Raw genomic sequence first — 15,376 nt, 5'->3', positions numbered from 1 at the left:
TACTTAGTAAATAACCAGCAAATAGTACCTTTTCATAAAAAAAAATAAACATTAACAAATATATATACGAAAAGCAGTAAAAGCAACAGCAACAACAACAGCAAAATTAACAACAACGTTTAACTCATATACAAGCATAAAATAATTAAAAAAATTAAATTCGAGCAAAAATTTATAAAATAGCAGAGCAAATAACGGCATCATTTAAAAAACAACAACAAAACTGTGATACTAATATTTCACATTTACATACATACATATATATACATAGCAGTTGAAAACGAAAAAAGGGATAAAGGTTATTAGCAAACGTGTTGGCGAGAGGAAATAGCAAATTGCGTAACTGCAGCCAACAACAACAACAACTTGAAAATTCGACACTCATAAAAAGTTGAAAAAACAACAACATATTTAGCAACAAATCAATAAATAAGCAGCAAAACAGTTTCAAACTTTAAAATAGTAATAAAAACAAGTACCGTAAATCATTACAAATTTATATACACACCCTTACTTATATATGCACATATAGTACATACATATGTCTTAAGTAATAAAGCATTTTGTACACTTGAAAAATCATAAAAGAAAGCATTTTGTTAAAAAAAAATAAACTTTTTCAAAAATCTTGAAAAAACGCTAAAGTACTTGAAGTAATTACGGAACGCTTAGAAATAATTACATTCAAAACTTAACAAAGTAACTAAAATTAAAAAAAATTAAAATAAAATTAATTTTCAAGAATTAAAGAAATTAATTTTCAAAAATTAAGATAATTTAAAAAAAATTTTCAAAGATTAAGAAAATTAAAAAAAAATAATTTACAAAAATTAAGAAAATTAAAAAAATAATTTTCAATAATTAAAAAATAATTAAAAACAAGTTTTAATTTACAAGCATATAACACACAACTCCGAAGTGCAATGGCCCCCCTGGCAAAAAATTAATATAACAATATTACAAATATATTAAACAAACTTATTCAAAGTATACATACATACATAACATAGCATAGCATAGTCATAGCCGTTAAAGTTTTTGTATAAAAGTAGTTGTAAAACAGACGCTGATAAGTAAATAATATAATGCAGCATTTGAAAAAATTATTAAAACTTAATTATTGTTAAATACTTGCTAGTAAAAGTGAACGAAAATTATAAAAAATTTCGTGAAAAAAAACTTCGAAACAATTTTTTTGCAACAAAAAAGCAAATAATTAAGAAAAACATATTATTTGTGGCAAAAATTAACGGTTTTCCTAATTTAAAAAAATAACAACAAAAACAATTGAACGAAATGTGCGCGACTACAATGCCTGCGGCACGTAGACGAGGACGAAAGCTTTTGAGAAACGCAATTTGTTCGAGTGCGAAAATTTCACACGGCGCAAAATTTTCAAATTAAATAATTAAAAGCCAAGTTAATTAATACAATTCCCACAAACAATAAAGGAAAATTAAAAAAAAAGCGCGACAAAAAACTTGCAAAAAAACGGAAGCGGCAACAAGCAACAACAACAACAGAAGAAAACGTGTACATAAAATAACTGAAAAAAATTAAAATAAACTGCATACAAGCAATAACAACAAAAAACAATAAATAAATAATAACAAAATAAAATATAACACACACACACGCAAACAAGCATAAAAGTTGCTTGCAGTTGCCTGTCTGTCTGTCTGTGTGCGCTGCAGCTGGTTGGCAAAAACATTAAAGCTTCGCGCACATACCAACACACCTGCAACAACAATAATAACAACAACAAACGGTTAGTTAGCTTGCGCCAAGCTATTGAAGCTGAAAGTTTCGTAATAACAAAAACAATAAAGCATATAATAATAACAACAACAACTAAACATTACAAGCAAACACATATATACATACTCACGCATACAAACATACATTTGATAGACAGCAAACAAACATTCAACACAACTAAAACGACGTGCAACATTACCAACAGCAACAACAACAATAACAACAAATTACTATAATGTATACGCAACGTATGTTTGACATGTGGAGCAGTGTTACATGCAAGCTGGAAGCACACGCGAACAATTTAGGGCAAAGCAACGTACAATCGCCGGGACACAACAACTCTAGCGGATCAATAAAAGGTAAAAATAAGCAAAACACAATTTCTCACCCAAAAAACATAATAACTATGTACGTAAGATGGAACACTAAAGTACTCGTATTATGTACATATACATATATATGTACTATATATGTTTACAAGTGCAATAAGAAGTAAGCGAAAAGGATAAGGGAAAACAAGCGAAAATAGGTAAAAAAGTAGCAAAGGTTAGAAGTGGCAGGGGCAAGAAGGGTGAGCGACTGTTTGCTGGGAGTAGCGTGCCAAACTGCAATTGGCAGCAGTCAGCGACATAGACCCATACATGCACATGCACCTGTACACTCATATGTATATGGGTATGTGTGTGTGCAAGTGGGTTATAAAGGCTGACAGACTGAAGGAAGTCCACTGAAGGAATTGGGCAAATGAAAGTTATTCGTAAAAACTATAAAACTATCTATGTACATATATATTATTATATATAAGTAAGGTAGCTCCTTACGGATTGGAACCAAATATTACAACTCTGCTTATCATAATTCGGAACAAATTTTCGATTTGTAATGTTATTGTTTGGCAGAGTTGCCAGATTTTTATCTTTTTTTCACATTGTAATATGAAACCGTACAATGGGATTAACAATTAGTAATAATAAAAATAAAAAAATTATAATTAATTACCTTAAATGTAATTAAAAATAATTAATTAATTAATTAGAAAAAATTAAAAATTACAATACAAAAATCTCACAACAGTAAAAATATAAAACTAAAAATGGGTTGCTGAAAAATAATGAAAATAAATAAAAAAAAAAATGAAAAAATAGCAAAATTATTTAATTAAATTTAAAAATAAATATTAACATAATTAAGTGCTCAGAAGAGTTTTCTAATAAAATAACAGGAATGCGCCATGTTAAGCTAATTCTAGGAGGAAACAACCTTGCAATGGTTTAAAGAAATGATCAACCTCACTAGAGACAAATTCCGCCTCCTTGTCGCGCTCAATACAGGGCACTGCAGGGTTAGGAAGCACTTGTCCAACATAGCATAGGCATAGTATCTTGCGCAAACTTCCAGTTTTGCGACATGGAACAGGAAACTCCAGAACACCTGTTTCTAGATGGCCCAGCAATTTATAGAAGCAGGCTCAGGGCCTTAGGTTCTATCTGCGTAGACAAGGATCACATCAGCTCAGTCGCGCCTAACAAGCTCCTGGAATTGTTTAGAATGCTGGACCTTTGTGACCATATGATATATAGTAGAGTGCACAATTGACCATAGGTCGCAGTGCAAAGCCTCAATTTTCTATCCATCTATCTTAATAGCTTATTTTAAAAAGTTAGATTAATATAAAAAATATTAATATTTATTGCAAAATTAAAAAAAAAAACGTTAAAACTACTGAATAAAAAGATCTTTATCTTAAATTTGATCGGTCAATTTATATGAGAGCTATATGTCAAAGTAGTCCGATCCGAACAATTTGTACCATATATTTTCTAGGGTTTCCGACGTTTCTTTACTGGCGTTACCAACTTCGTGGTTAAAAATTAACTTACACTAAAAAAATTAATATTTATTTTTAAATACTAAAAAATTAAGAAAACTAAAAACAAATTTAATTTAAAAAAAATTCGGAAATTATGCAAAAATGCAAAAGAACTAATTTTCAAATACTAAAAAATTAAAAACAAATTAATTTTCAAAAACTAAGAAAATTATAAACAAAATTAGTTTTCAATACGAAAAATTATTAAAACAATATTTAAATTAGCAAAAAAAAAATTTAAAAATTAAGAAAATTAAAAACATTAATTTTCAAATACAAAAAAAATTAAAAAAAAAGTTAGTTTAAAAAATTAAGAAAATTGAAAACAAATTTATTTTTCGATAATCAAAAAAAGTTTAAATTTACAGGCATGTAACAAACAAACCCGAAGAGCAATGGCCTCTGGCAAAAAATTAATATAACAATATTACATATATGTTAAAAAAAAATTTATGGGGTTTCCGACTTTTCTTTATTCGTGCTACCAAATTCGTGGCAAACTTAATGTAACCTGTTCAGGGTATAAAAATGGCAAACAAAAAATGTTTTAGAAATTGAAAATAATCTTAATAATAATTGAAAAAAAATAATAATATAATAAAAAATATAATAACAATAAAACCAAAAAAGTAAAGAAATATGTTAAATTAAATAATTATGACTAAAACATATGATAACTACATGAATAACAATAAAAAATTAAAACTAAACAAACACAAAAATAATTACAATAAATGAAAGTGAAAAAGAAAATTGCAAAGCAAAGTGAGGATGGATGAGTCCTAACTTCCAATTCCAAGACCATAAATTAAATGTACACTTATTTTTTTGTTGTGTTTTTCTTTAACAAATTTAATAATAGTTTTACACAGTGAGCGGTTATGGTTCACTTTTAACTTTCGAAATTACTTTTCACTCAAACTTTTTTCCCACCTTTTCATTAGCCAAATTAAGTGCGAAAGCAAATGAAAGTAAAAGTATAGTACCAGCACACATAACTGTATGTACACTCACATATGTGTGTGTATATAGGTTTATACTTTAAATTATAATAAACATATGAACACTTAATAAGTCAAAAGCTACAAGCAAGTCATTCAGTCAGTCAGTCAAGCGATGGAAGCAAAAGTCAGCAACGATAGCGAAATAATAATTACATTGTCGATGATGTTGCCAAAAACAAAAAAACAACAACAAAAATAAATAATAAAAAAATACAACAAAAGCATTAAATAATAAAAACACAGTAAAAAAAGCCAAAATAAAACGAAAAGGAAAAGGAAAGAGACACAAAAGTGCGAACAATCAAAACACAAGGAAACCGATTGTAGCCAGCAGACGGTAGTGATACAGATACCCAACGCATTTCAGTCACACAAACACACATATGCTTACGTATTTAGTTGATATAATATAATATATTATGTGTGCTGTGCATTTGCCATAGGAAAGCTCTTGCCGCTTTCATATTAACGCACGAAAAAGCTAGCAAACCTGCATATGAATTGTTGTTGTTTGTATATAAGCATTTGTGTGCGCAGCCAACGCCGCATAATGAGAGTGAAAGTCGTCGCTGCCACCACTGCCGCCGTGGCCCACGAATGCTCGACTGCCGCTGTTGTTGTTATTGTTGCCTGTTTATTTTCAGTTTTCGTTGTTCATCGCCGCTGCTGGCTGTTCGTCTGTTGGCTGCTGTTACTGTCTATGCGCTGCTGTTCGGCTGCTCTTTTGGCTCAGTTGAAGGGAAACCCATGAAATCGTAAATGACATTACGACACAACTTTGCTATCTCCCTCCGCAGCTGCGTCACCACCACCGACCGCTGCATTCAATGGACGCTTTCTACATACGTCCGTCCGTCCGTCCAACCGTCCTTTCTTTGCGCTGCGGCCCGCATTGTGTTTGCGGTCGGTCGTTGGTCGCATTGCATATTGGCGCACACACACTCACACACACACCTAGCAGTCTTCATATATGCTACACGTTTGTTTATACTTCGCTGGCATGAAAGTATGAAAGTACGAATGCAAAAGCATGAAGTAATATCATCAGATGACTAACTAAACAAAATAACTCGCCAACTCGCTGCCGCAATGCTGCTGCACTGGTTCATCGGCTCACTGACTTACTTTCGTGCGTTTGGCTGTTTGTGTGTTTGTAAGTCAGCCAACCAACTGACTGACTGAGTGCCTTACATATCCACATTCAGGCTTCATGCTTGTAAGCTTCGGCTGTTATGTGCAAGTGTGTGTGTGAATACTCTGTAATATTAACCACGCAGGTTGTGCGCATTTGAATGCAAGTCTGCAATGTGTGTGCGTGTGTGTGTGGTGATTTGGCGAGTTGACCAAGTGATTGACTAACTGATAGCCGTGTTGATTTTGTTTGAATGCTTGTTGAGTTTATCAGTTGAATAACTTGTTTATTACTTCATAATTCGTTATGCACACCAGACCATATGTAACCGTGAGATTGAGTTCCATTCAAGAATTTAGCTTTTGAATGGTAATTTGAGATTATGTAAAATAATTACTTTTGTAAATATGTGTTAACAGAAGTATGTAAGTATTTAATCTCTACTAAAATTAGACAAATTCAGCGTGAGAACTATTGGAAAAGTTGAGATAATATGTATTGTGACAAAAAAGTACCCAAAAATTAAAAAAAAAACGCAATATATTTAATTATTCATCAATATTTATTTTGCCGCCTTCAAAGTAATCCCCAACCAGATGTAATACGCTTATGCGCGACGATTTTTCCAGTCCTCGAAGCAATTTTCATAGGCACTTTCAGGGTTGACCTTCAGCTCCTTCAGCGAATTTAGTTTTATCTCTTCGATCGACGGAAAATGGGTTCCACGGAGCGTCAATTTCAGTTTGGGGAACAAGAAAAAATCTCACGGAACCAAATCTGGTGAATACGGTAATTGTTCGATGTCATTCATTGCGTTTTTGGCCTTAAATTCGGTCACAATCGTGGCTCGATGCGTTGAGGAAGTGTTCTTGCAGAATTCCTACCGTTTTGGACGGATGTTCTCACGCAAACGCCTCAATATGGTCAAATAGAACTTCTTATTGAAAGTCTGTCCGTCCGGAACAAGTTTATGATGCACCAATACACGAATATTGAAAAAACAATGAGCATCACCTTGATCTTTGGTTTCGGAATTGGTATTTTCCCAACCATTCCGATGATTGTTGACTTGTTTGCCAGTCAAACTCATGAACCCGCATCTCATCTGCAGTTTTAATTCTTTTCATGAATGTGGGATCGAAATTCGCACAAACAAGCATGTCCAAAGAGACTAGTTTACGGTACTCTTTAAAAAAATTCAGCTTCATCGAAACGAGTCGAGCAAGAACGCATTTCATATCCAAAATATCTAAAAAAAATTATTCGAACGGATTCGTGAGAGATGTCAAGCTCTCTTGCCATCTCTCTAACACTTGTGTGAAGATTTTCAGGCATTATATCCTTCACTTTTTTAATATTTTCATCAGTTGAGAGGTCGAAAGTCGTCCAGAACGAGGTACATATGTCTTCAACGATATCTCGACCGTCTGGCTGTTTGGTTAGCTGCCACATAAACTGACTGGTCAAAATCAATATATTTTAATACACTTTTATCTGTTTATGTAGGTGCAGCCTATGTATTTAACACTGCCAACACACCTGAATATAACTGCTTATGTTGAATATACAAACAACTTATAAATTAAAACTAATACAGGACCGCGAACAAATTTGAATTTTGTTGTTAAATATTTTCCGAAACATCATTAAAATATCATTAAAGCGTAAAAATAGTAATCTTGCCTAATTTGAAATCCGCCATCTTCAAATACGTCAATTATATGTTTATGTATTTGTATTGTGTTGTAAGACATATTTTTTACATTTTTTTATACTTTAATTTAAATGACCATCATTTACGAATAAATACACACGCATCAACACAAATATACGCACATACATTATGTATGTATACTTAAATATATAACAAGACACGCTACATTTAGTTACTGTTTAGTAATTTCGGCTAAAATTACAAAACGCCAATATAACCATTAAAGTGTAGGAAAGTGAAAACAAAGCAGAAAAATGAAAGCGACGAAATGTCAGGATGACGTTGATGCTTTAAATTGCATAAATTTTGCAAAAATAGAAACGCCATTAAAACTGATGGTAAAAAATTACCAAATTTCCGTTGTGCATGAATAGTTGCTGCGGGTTAGCAGTTGGTTGTTTCAGGATTGCCAGATCGCACAAAATTAAAAGAAATTTAGTTTTCAGGATTTATGCGTATATACATAAGATAAGATAAATAGATGAGGATTGCATCTTGACCTAAGATCTATATGTACTATACTATACTATCTATATGTTTAAAATGTTAAATATGTGACAAAGTCTGCTATTGAATCGGTTGTTTCCATCCCTAGCTGAACAAGTTTCAAAATTTGTATATTATTCATACACATCAAGTGTTTTATGCTTGGAATCGTAGCTTGATGTATAATATGATACTGAAAGTTAGTTCCCAATTTTTCGACAATTTGGACTAAGTTTTGTTTCATAAATTCTGGGTATAGCATTTGCTTAATTTATATCATTTTAATAAAACACGAATTTCCAGTACTTACGGCAAACATTCAACTACACACCACGATTGACCCGCTTCCGTGCTTAACTGTCGTACGTATGTTTCATTTCCAGCTACTATTCCTTAAGTTTCCTTCACACAAACGATCGCCTAAATAAAATAAATTTGAACTAAATATATTAATCTTGCTTTCATCTGTGAATGAAAGCATTCATCAACCATCACCATCATGAATACAAGGTGCGTTCCAAACTAAACAGGACATTTAGAATCTAGCGCCCCCTAGTGGCGCCTATATGTCGACAGGTGCGTTAGAATTTGCTATCTTTATCATTTGTCCAGTGAAAATTTCATGACATTTCATCTATTGGAAGTGAAATTATTGCGTTTTAAGTGTCATTTGTTTGTGTTATCGGAGCGAAAATGAGCTTCGAACAAAGAGTCAATATTAAATTTTGTTTTAAAATTGCTAAAACTTTTACCGAAACATTTCAATTGATGAAACAAATTTATGGCGATGATTGTCTATCCTGTAGCAGAGTACGTGAGTGGTTTCAACGTTTTCAAGTGATCGTGAGGACATAAATGACGTTCAACATGTGGGCCAATCCGCGATCACCGGAAATTTCATCGAAACTGTGCGTGAATTCATCAAAAATCAGCCGAAATTATCATTGAAATTCATGAAAATGGAATTGAACATCTCCAAAACATCGATTTATCGCATTTTCACCGAACATTTGGGCTTACGAAAGGTGTGTGCACGGTTTGCTACGCACAAATTGAAACAGATTTCATTAAAGTAATGTTAAATCTAGTAATTAATTGGATAAATAAGCAAAATAAAATTGTTTGGCAAAACTGCGGTTTCAAAAAAAAAACACCGATTTTAGACCAATATTTCGGACTTAAACTCTTTATAAAAAAACATATTAATTACTAAAAATTATATTTAAGAAGCACGTCTTAAAATTTGAGACCAATCGGTTTTCGAGTATTGTTGGTCACCGACTTTGAAAACATCATTTTGAGAAAAACGCGTTTAAAGTTTGGTCTTGTACTTCCAAGCACACAGAAACGCATTTTCAAATTTGTGGATACCTTCGAAAATATTCTCCGGAACCATATGATACGATACGATGTGATATGAACGATATTTCTGTCTATATTCTTAAATATGCATATTAAAAAAAAGTAAAAAAAATCGTTTTTTTGAAAATTCTGACTGTATATAACCCCGAAAAAGTCAAATGAGGCCATCCAAAAAATAATTATCAAGAAATACCTGTAAATAAATAAGTGATATAGAATTACAAGTGTTGTAAAACACAATGTCATATATGAGTATTAATATTTCAAAGAGATGACATCTACTTTTATACTCTTTAAAAAACAAAAAAAGTACTAAGCATTAATTTATACATACATACTTATGCACATATTTATATATATGCAAGTATGTGTTTTTGGACTATTGCTTCTTTTATTGTTTATTGTAGTTGGTATTTTGCAGATAATAACTACTTGACTTTTAAATTCACTTAAAACAGAATGTGACTTGCTAGCTGATAACCTAGAAGCAAGCGCAAGCGTTTAAAGGCGTTAGAGGCGCATTCACACAATTCTCATACAAAACAAAAATGCTATTAAAGACTTCACAAATCATTATTTATAGGATTACTAAATTTTTGGATTTGCTGTTTGGGCACTACAAGCAAAAAAACGAACAAACCTGTTTGGGAATATTTCGGTAACTATTTTTAGCCATTTAACGGTTTGTGTATGCTGTAATATTCATAAATGCGCACACAATCAGACACAATAGGTATTATGTAAAAAACTTGTCTGTTGGTTGCTCATTAAAAGGTTAAGCACTCCTTGGCGCTTTGCTTAGGTCTGTGAAACGGGAAAACGAAAGTACCGCTATAGCAGAGAGTGGGGAGGCGTTGTTACTTTCTTGCTGCTCAGTAGAATGGAGAGAGGAGAAATAAAGAAATGTTAGTAATTAGAAGCAAAGCTAACTGTATTTAGTGGCAATAACCTCAGCGTAATCGACACCAACAACGCACACACGCAGCCGCACACAGAGCAGTAACATCAAAACCAACACAGGCAACAGCCACCTCCACTTCTGCCAGCGCTTTTGTTGCCATTAGCTTGCTTTAACTGTATTGTTTGCATACGGATATACGCGCGTATGGCTCAAACCAAATATATTCATGCCTACACCCATGTTCCAGCCAAAGCAACGAAAATTATAAACGCTGATTCTTTGCCGTATTTTCGGGCGTTATTATTATTGTCGGCGATGCGTTTGTCGGCGACCGCTTGTCAGTCAACGCACGCACTCTGCCGCCGCGCCAACGTCCGCCTCCTAATGCGTCTCCTCGCCTAACGCTTCGCCTCTCTACTTTCGCTCGGTTTCCTTATCGTACTCAAAATCGCCACAGCGTCGAACAACAACAGCCGGAAAAAACCACAACGGTAAAAGCTAACAACGGGAATGCACGTAAGCCCTGCACTCACCAGCTAGAGCTAGCAGTTAACCTCTCGTGACCGCCCCCTCCATACCATTCCAAATTCACTTCGTCACCCCTCATTCCACCACACACCACTCGGCAACAGTGCGCGCTCGCATTTTTACAGTTTTCTATGCGTGTTGTGTTGTATTATTGTACAGTGAATTGGTGAAACGCGCTTGCACGCGCAACCATAATCAACACTCACTCCACCTCCGCTTGCTCGCCGCGGTCGCTCGGCGCATGTATTTGCAAGCGTATGTGGTGGTAAAAAGAAAGCCCAAAAAATGCCCATAAATATAAATTTTTGGGAAGAAATTTCTCCAAAAAGCCGAAACGGCGACGCCACCCGCTGCCGCTGCGCCGCCAGCGTTAGACAAAGAGAAATATGTTGACGACGCTGGGCTGTTGGATTGAATAAAGCGCGTACACAAACACACACACACACGCACGCATATGCAATAACAAATTGTCCAAACAAAACGCCGAAAAATCGAAAAAGTTACTGAGCAAACTTCGAAAAGTGCTAGCAACGGCAACATCAACAGCAACGGCCATTGCGACAGCAACGCACTTTTTGACGGCAGTCCCCCACAACAAACATACATACATACATACGGAATAAGTGCAACTGCGGGAGCGGTTGCTGTTATTTCAGGGGGCGAGCCAGCGTGTGAAAAGAAAATAAAAACAAGTTTAGCGTGAAGTGAAATGAAACGCTCTCACTTGCTGCGTAAGTAGAAAAGTAATTGGTCGGCGATCGTAGGTGGTGAGAGTTAGTGCAAGAGCGCGTGAGAGAAAGAGTTGCGGAGAGGAAATAAATTACAATGTGAAAATTTTTTAAATTTTGTTAAGTAAAAAGTGAAAAAAGCGTTCAAGCTTTTTATTTTTAGAAAAGTTTAAGTGATTTTAAAAGCTTTTTAAAACCAATTAAAGAATTTTTTTTGGAAGTATTCAGAACTTGTGCGGTTATAGCCAAGTTTACAACAGTGCGCCAGCCGTTCTTTCTTTTCAAAAGGGGGTCTCTCATCCGAGGCTGTTTTGTTCTTAACATTGGAGGTGTTTTTTACGTGGCGGATCCCAAACCCAGCGCACTGCCCTGGAGAGGTATGTTTTTTCCTTAGCTCGCCTTCAAACGGCTATTGTTTGGCTACCCAGACGATACTTGTTCTAAGACCCGAAGTCGCGAACTGCTTGAGCCAATGTAAAAGCATCGTTTCTGGCCCTTCCAGGTGAATGGCTCTCAAAGAACTTTCCTCACTAGCATGAACTTTTACACTTGGCTCCATCCTCCCTCAGCGAACTTTCCTCACTTAAATAACTGCATATCTTAAAATTGTGCATAACCAACTTTGTTTGTGTTTTTAATTTGAGGAAACGTTATACTATAGAACTACATGATATAATGGTTTATGTGTACACCGGAAAAGACAATTTTTAAGAATAAAAAAAACGTATGCCTCAATTGGTTTACAGTTTATACTGCGGCAGTGACTCCGTCTTTCATCGTGGATGGAACTTAAAAAAAAATCTCACTAGAAAATGTGAACAACGGTCGAAAAAATTCAAAATTGCAAAACGGAAATTAAAACAAACAAAAGGCTTTCCAAATTTTAATTTTTGAGCAGATCAAAAAATTGGTTGGTCAATATGAAAGAAAATATACAGAAATGCACCAAAAATAGTGATCGGATATTTTTTTCCAGTCATCACCCAAGCAATTTTGAAGAATGTGTTTTTGAGTTTTGAGAAAAAGGCGTTGAAAGATAAGCCGCTAGAACTGATTGAACTAAGCGGCGACACTTTAACTCATTATTATTAAGGTATGAAAATATGATTTTTTTTTAATGTCATATTATGTTTGCCTCTTAACAATAACAAAGTGAACTGAAACTATTTCAAACGAAAACAAAATAATATTTAGCATTTCATTTTAAAATTTATTTCAAAGTAAAAAAAATAGCTTACTTACCCACTGTGCGAGCGGGAATGCGTTGAATGCGTGCTTACGTGAGAGCAAAATAGACCACTGTCATAATAATGCCAAAAGGCATTCTGCAGTGCGTACAGCTATTGTATATAACAAAAAAGCATATGCAAACACAATACTTTTTTCCATACATATGTACATATTATATGTGTACGTATGTGTGTACATGTAGATGATTAAATAAAAAATACGTAACTGTGGGCTGATAAGTGCAAACGCACAAACAAACTGGCAATGGCAGTGCTTTCACGCGAGTGCGTAAATTTCTCGCTCTCACCAGCGCCCTATCAACAGTGCGTGTATTTATATGTATAAATGTGTGTGTGTGTGTACGTAAAAGCAGACACACAGTACAAAGCACAAGAGATACGACAATCGGCGAACCACAAGCAAACGAGCGAACATGCGAACGCTTTTAGGCCCCAGAGCGCGTGGCAGCAGTGAGGGGCCGGTCGCGTGTACGCGCAAGACACCGCAATCGTCGTCAACGTCAACATAGTAAAAGTCTAAAATCGACAAAAATTTAATTTCGGCGGTCATTCACCCGAGTGGCGAGCGCATACAATACACACGTACACACATAGCTGTGTATGTATATATGTATGTGTGTAGCTGTGGGTACGTGTGCTTTTGCTTCAACTGTAGGCGACGACGTTGGCGCTACCCGCGCTCCACGCGGTGCGCGCCTAGGAGTCGGCAGCTAGCCCAGCTGCGCTTCACGCGTCGCTCATATTTTGGCAGCGTTCGACATTTATGTCTACGAAATTCACAGTTATATGGCGTTTGCGCTGACTGCGCGACGCGGCGCAGCGTTTGTTGATCGAACAGCTGAGCAACGCACAGCTTTTTGTTTTCTTTTTGTAATTTCATGCCAAATAAATGTATACGCTGGATGAATAATGATTAGAAGCGCAATGAGAAGAAGAGCGTTTGTCGATTGTGCGCGCGCGTTCGTAGCATTCGATTTGCGGGTGACGCGCCGACAGGCTGACACACCGCCAGGCCACTAACCGATAACTCAAAACAAAAATAAAAATAGCAAGTAGATTTGTACATCATAGGCAGGCATACGAAATGGAAATTCAGCGTCCATTCGATTTTATGGGAGGGTAAATAATAATAACGCCTAATAAGAGCGGTGCAAACATGAATTGCGGCGCTCTTCTACGCTTTCTACATCTTCCTCACTTGGATGCCCACACAGCTCGGCGTGTGACGTATCTTCGAACCTGCCAACACTCACTTTTATTCGATTGGCAACAACGGTACTTTATATACATGACATCTCACACCTCAACGCAAGCCATCACTGCCGCTTGAGCTTGTCATGCCCAGCCGTGGTTGGGTAAGGTTGGCGCAGTTGTGAAATTTCAAGCAGATGACGTTGAGCGCACGGTGTAAATGCCCTCTGGGCCACTAATCAACGGATCACGTATTACATCAGCGCTCTGTGCGGAGCATGAGCACACGCGCGTCCGCCAACCGCCAAGCGTTAAGCGCGGATGATGGCATTGTTCCCACGTTTTGAGCGAGTCTGCTCTCACTCACCTCATCACTCAATCGTCAGCGAATTTCTTCATTTCTTTGTATTTATGGCATTTTAATAAGGTTCTTAGCCCGTTTGTGCGCGCACAGGATGGGGGTTTTCTCAAAATTAGTGGGATTAGGCGTTTAGTGAAATTACGAAATGAATTATGGGGTTCAAAAAACTATTTAACAGCTTTTGATTGTTGGCGATTGAGCGGGCTTATTAAGCTTACGTATACAAAATATTTGATCATCGCTATATACACAGCCATACATGTGTGTATGTATGTAGTATAGCAAACCTATTTGCATATATGCAGAATTGTATTTTTGTGGATACATACATATGTACATACATATGTACATACATAGGTACGCGTATCACATGTTCAAATATTGGAAAAATTTATTTTTACTTCACTTTTGCAGTATGAGTAATTTGCCAAGTTCATTGTACTCGCCCAGCGGTGGAAATAGTTGTACAAATATATTTCATTTTTTCCTGTACATACATATACATATGTATGTACATGAGCTTGCCTGTACACTTCCATTAAGCGCATGTGTGTGTATACGCTAGCGCCTGCCCGCATGTACGGCGTTTAAGAGATTTTTATTGATTTATGGATGATTTATTTGAATGCTGCGCTGTGCTTTTATAAGTACATACTTCACTAATCATGTAAAGATTCGTCATTAAGTGTATGTGTATATACACATGCATTTGCATTGCCTTTATGGCTTATTATGCTAAAAGGTATTGTGGCTTACAAGTTGTAGTTGTAGTTGCTGTTAGTTACAATTTCTACACATTTTTCTATTGTTGCGTGTAGTTGAAGCGTTTACTGCCGGCGGGGTCGGCGTAAAGTTCAAATATTAATCTAATATCGTTGGTCATTGGCCTCTGTGATTTGGGAGTATTTGTGCTTCAGCCCAGAATATTCGTTCATTTCCCCAAAATTAAATTTAAATATTCAATATTCAGGAAGTCTTTGCAATTCTTTGTGTTCTTTATTAACGAAATTTTATATAGACATATTTTGGGTACACGATACTATGGCCTTAACTATAAAATTGATTTAAGGATAATAGAACAGAAGTTT

General features: G+C 35.3%; 1 protein-coding gene across 3 annotated transcripts in view; it reads left to right on the top strand.

Moving 5' to 3' along the window:
* The window catches only part of LOC126754446 (probable nuclear hormone receptor HR3), an 82,894-nt gene that overhangs the window by 37,187 nt on the left and 30,331 nt on the right, over window positions 1-15,376 (top strand). The window contains exon 1 of one of the 3 annotated variants that reach the window (XM_050466411.1): window positions 1,250-2,120. The exons of the other annotated variants lie outside the window; for them this stretch is intronic. Within the exon in view, the coding sequence (XP_050322368.1) occupies window positions 1,994-2,120 (127 nt within the window). The 5' untranslated portion in view covers window positions 1,250-1,993. Of the gene's footprint in view, window positions 1-1,249; window positions 2,121-15,376 lie in introns of those variants that run through there. 3 annotated transcript variants of the gene reach the window in all.

The sequence above is a fragment of the Bactrocera neohumeralis genome, chromosome 4, assembly GCF_024586455.1.
Source record: "Bactrocera neohumeralis isolate Rockhampton chromosome 4, APGP_CSIRO_Bneo_wtdbg2-racon-allhic-juicebox.fasta_v2, whole genome shotgun sequence".
Classification (NCBI taxonomy): Eukaryota; Metazoa; Arthropoda; class Insecta; order Diptera; family Tephritidae; genus Bactrocera; species Bactrocera neohumeralis.
Note: the sequence above shows the minus strand (reverse complement) of the source record. Positions and strands in the feature narration are given on the sequence as shown.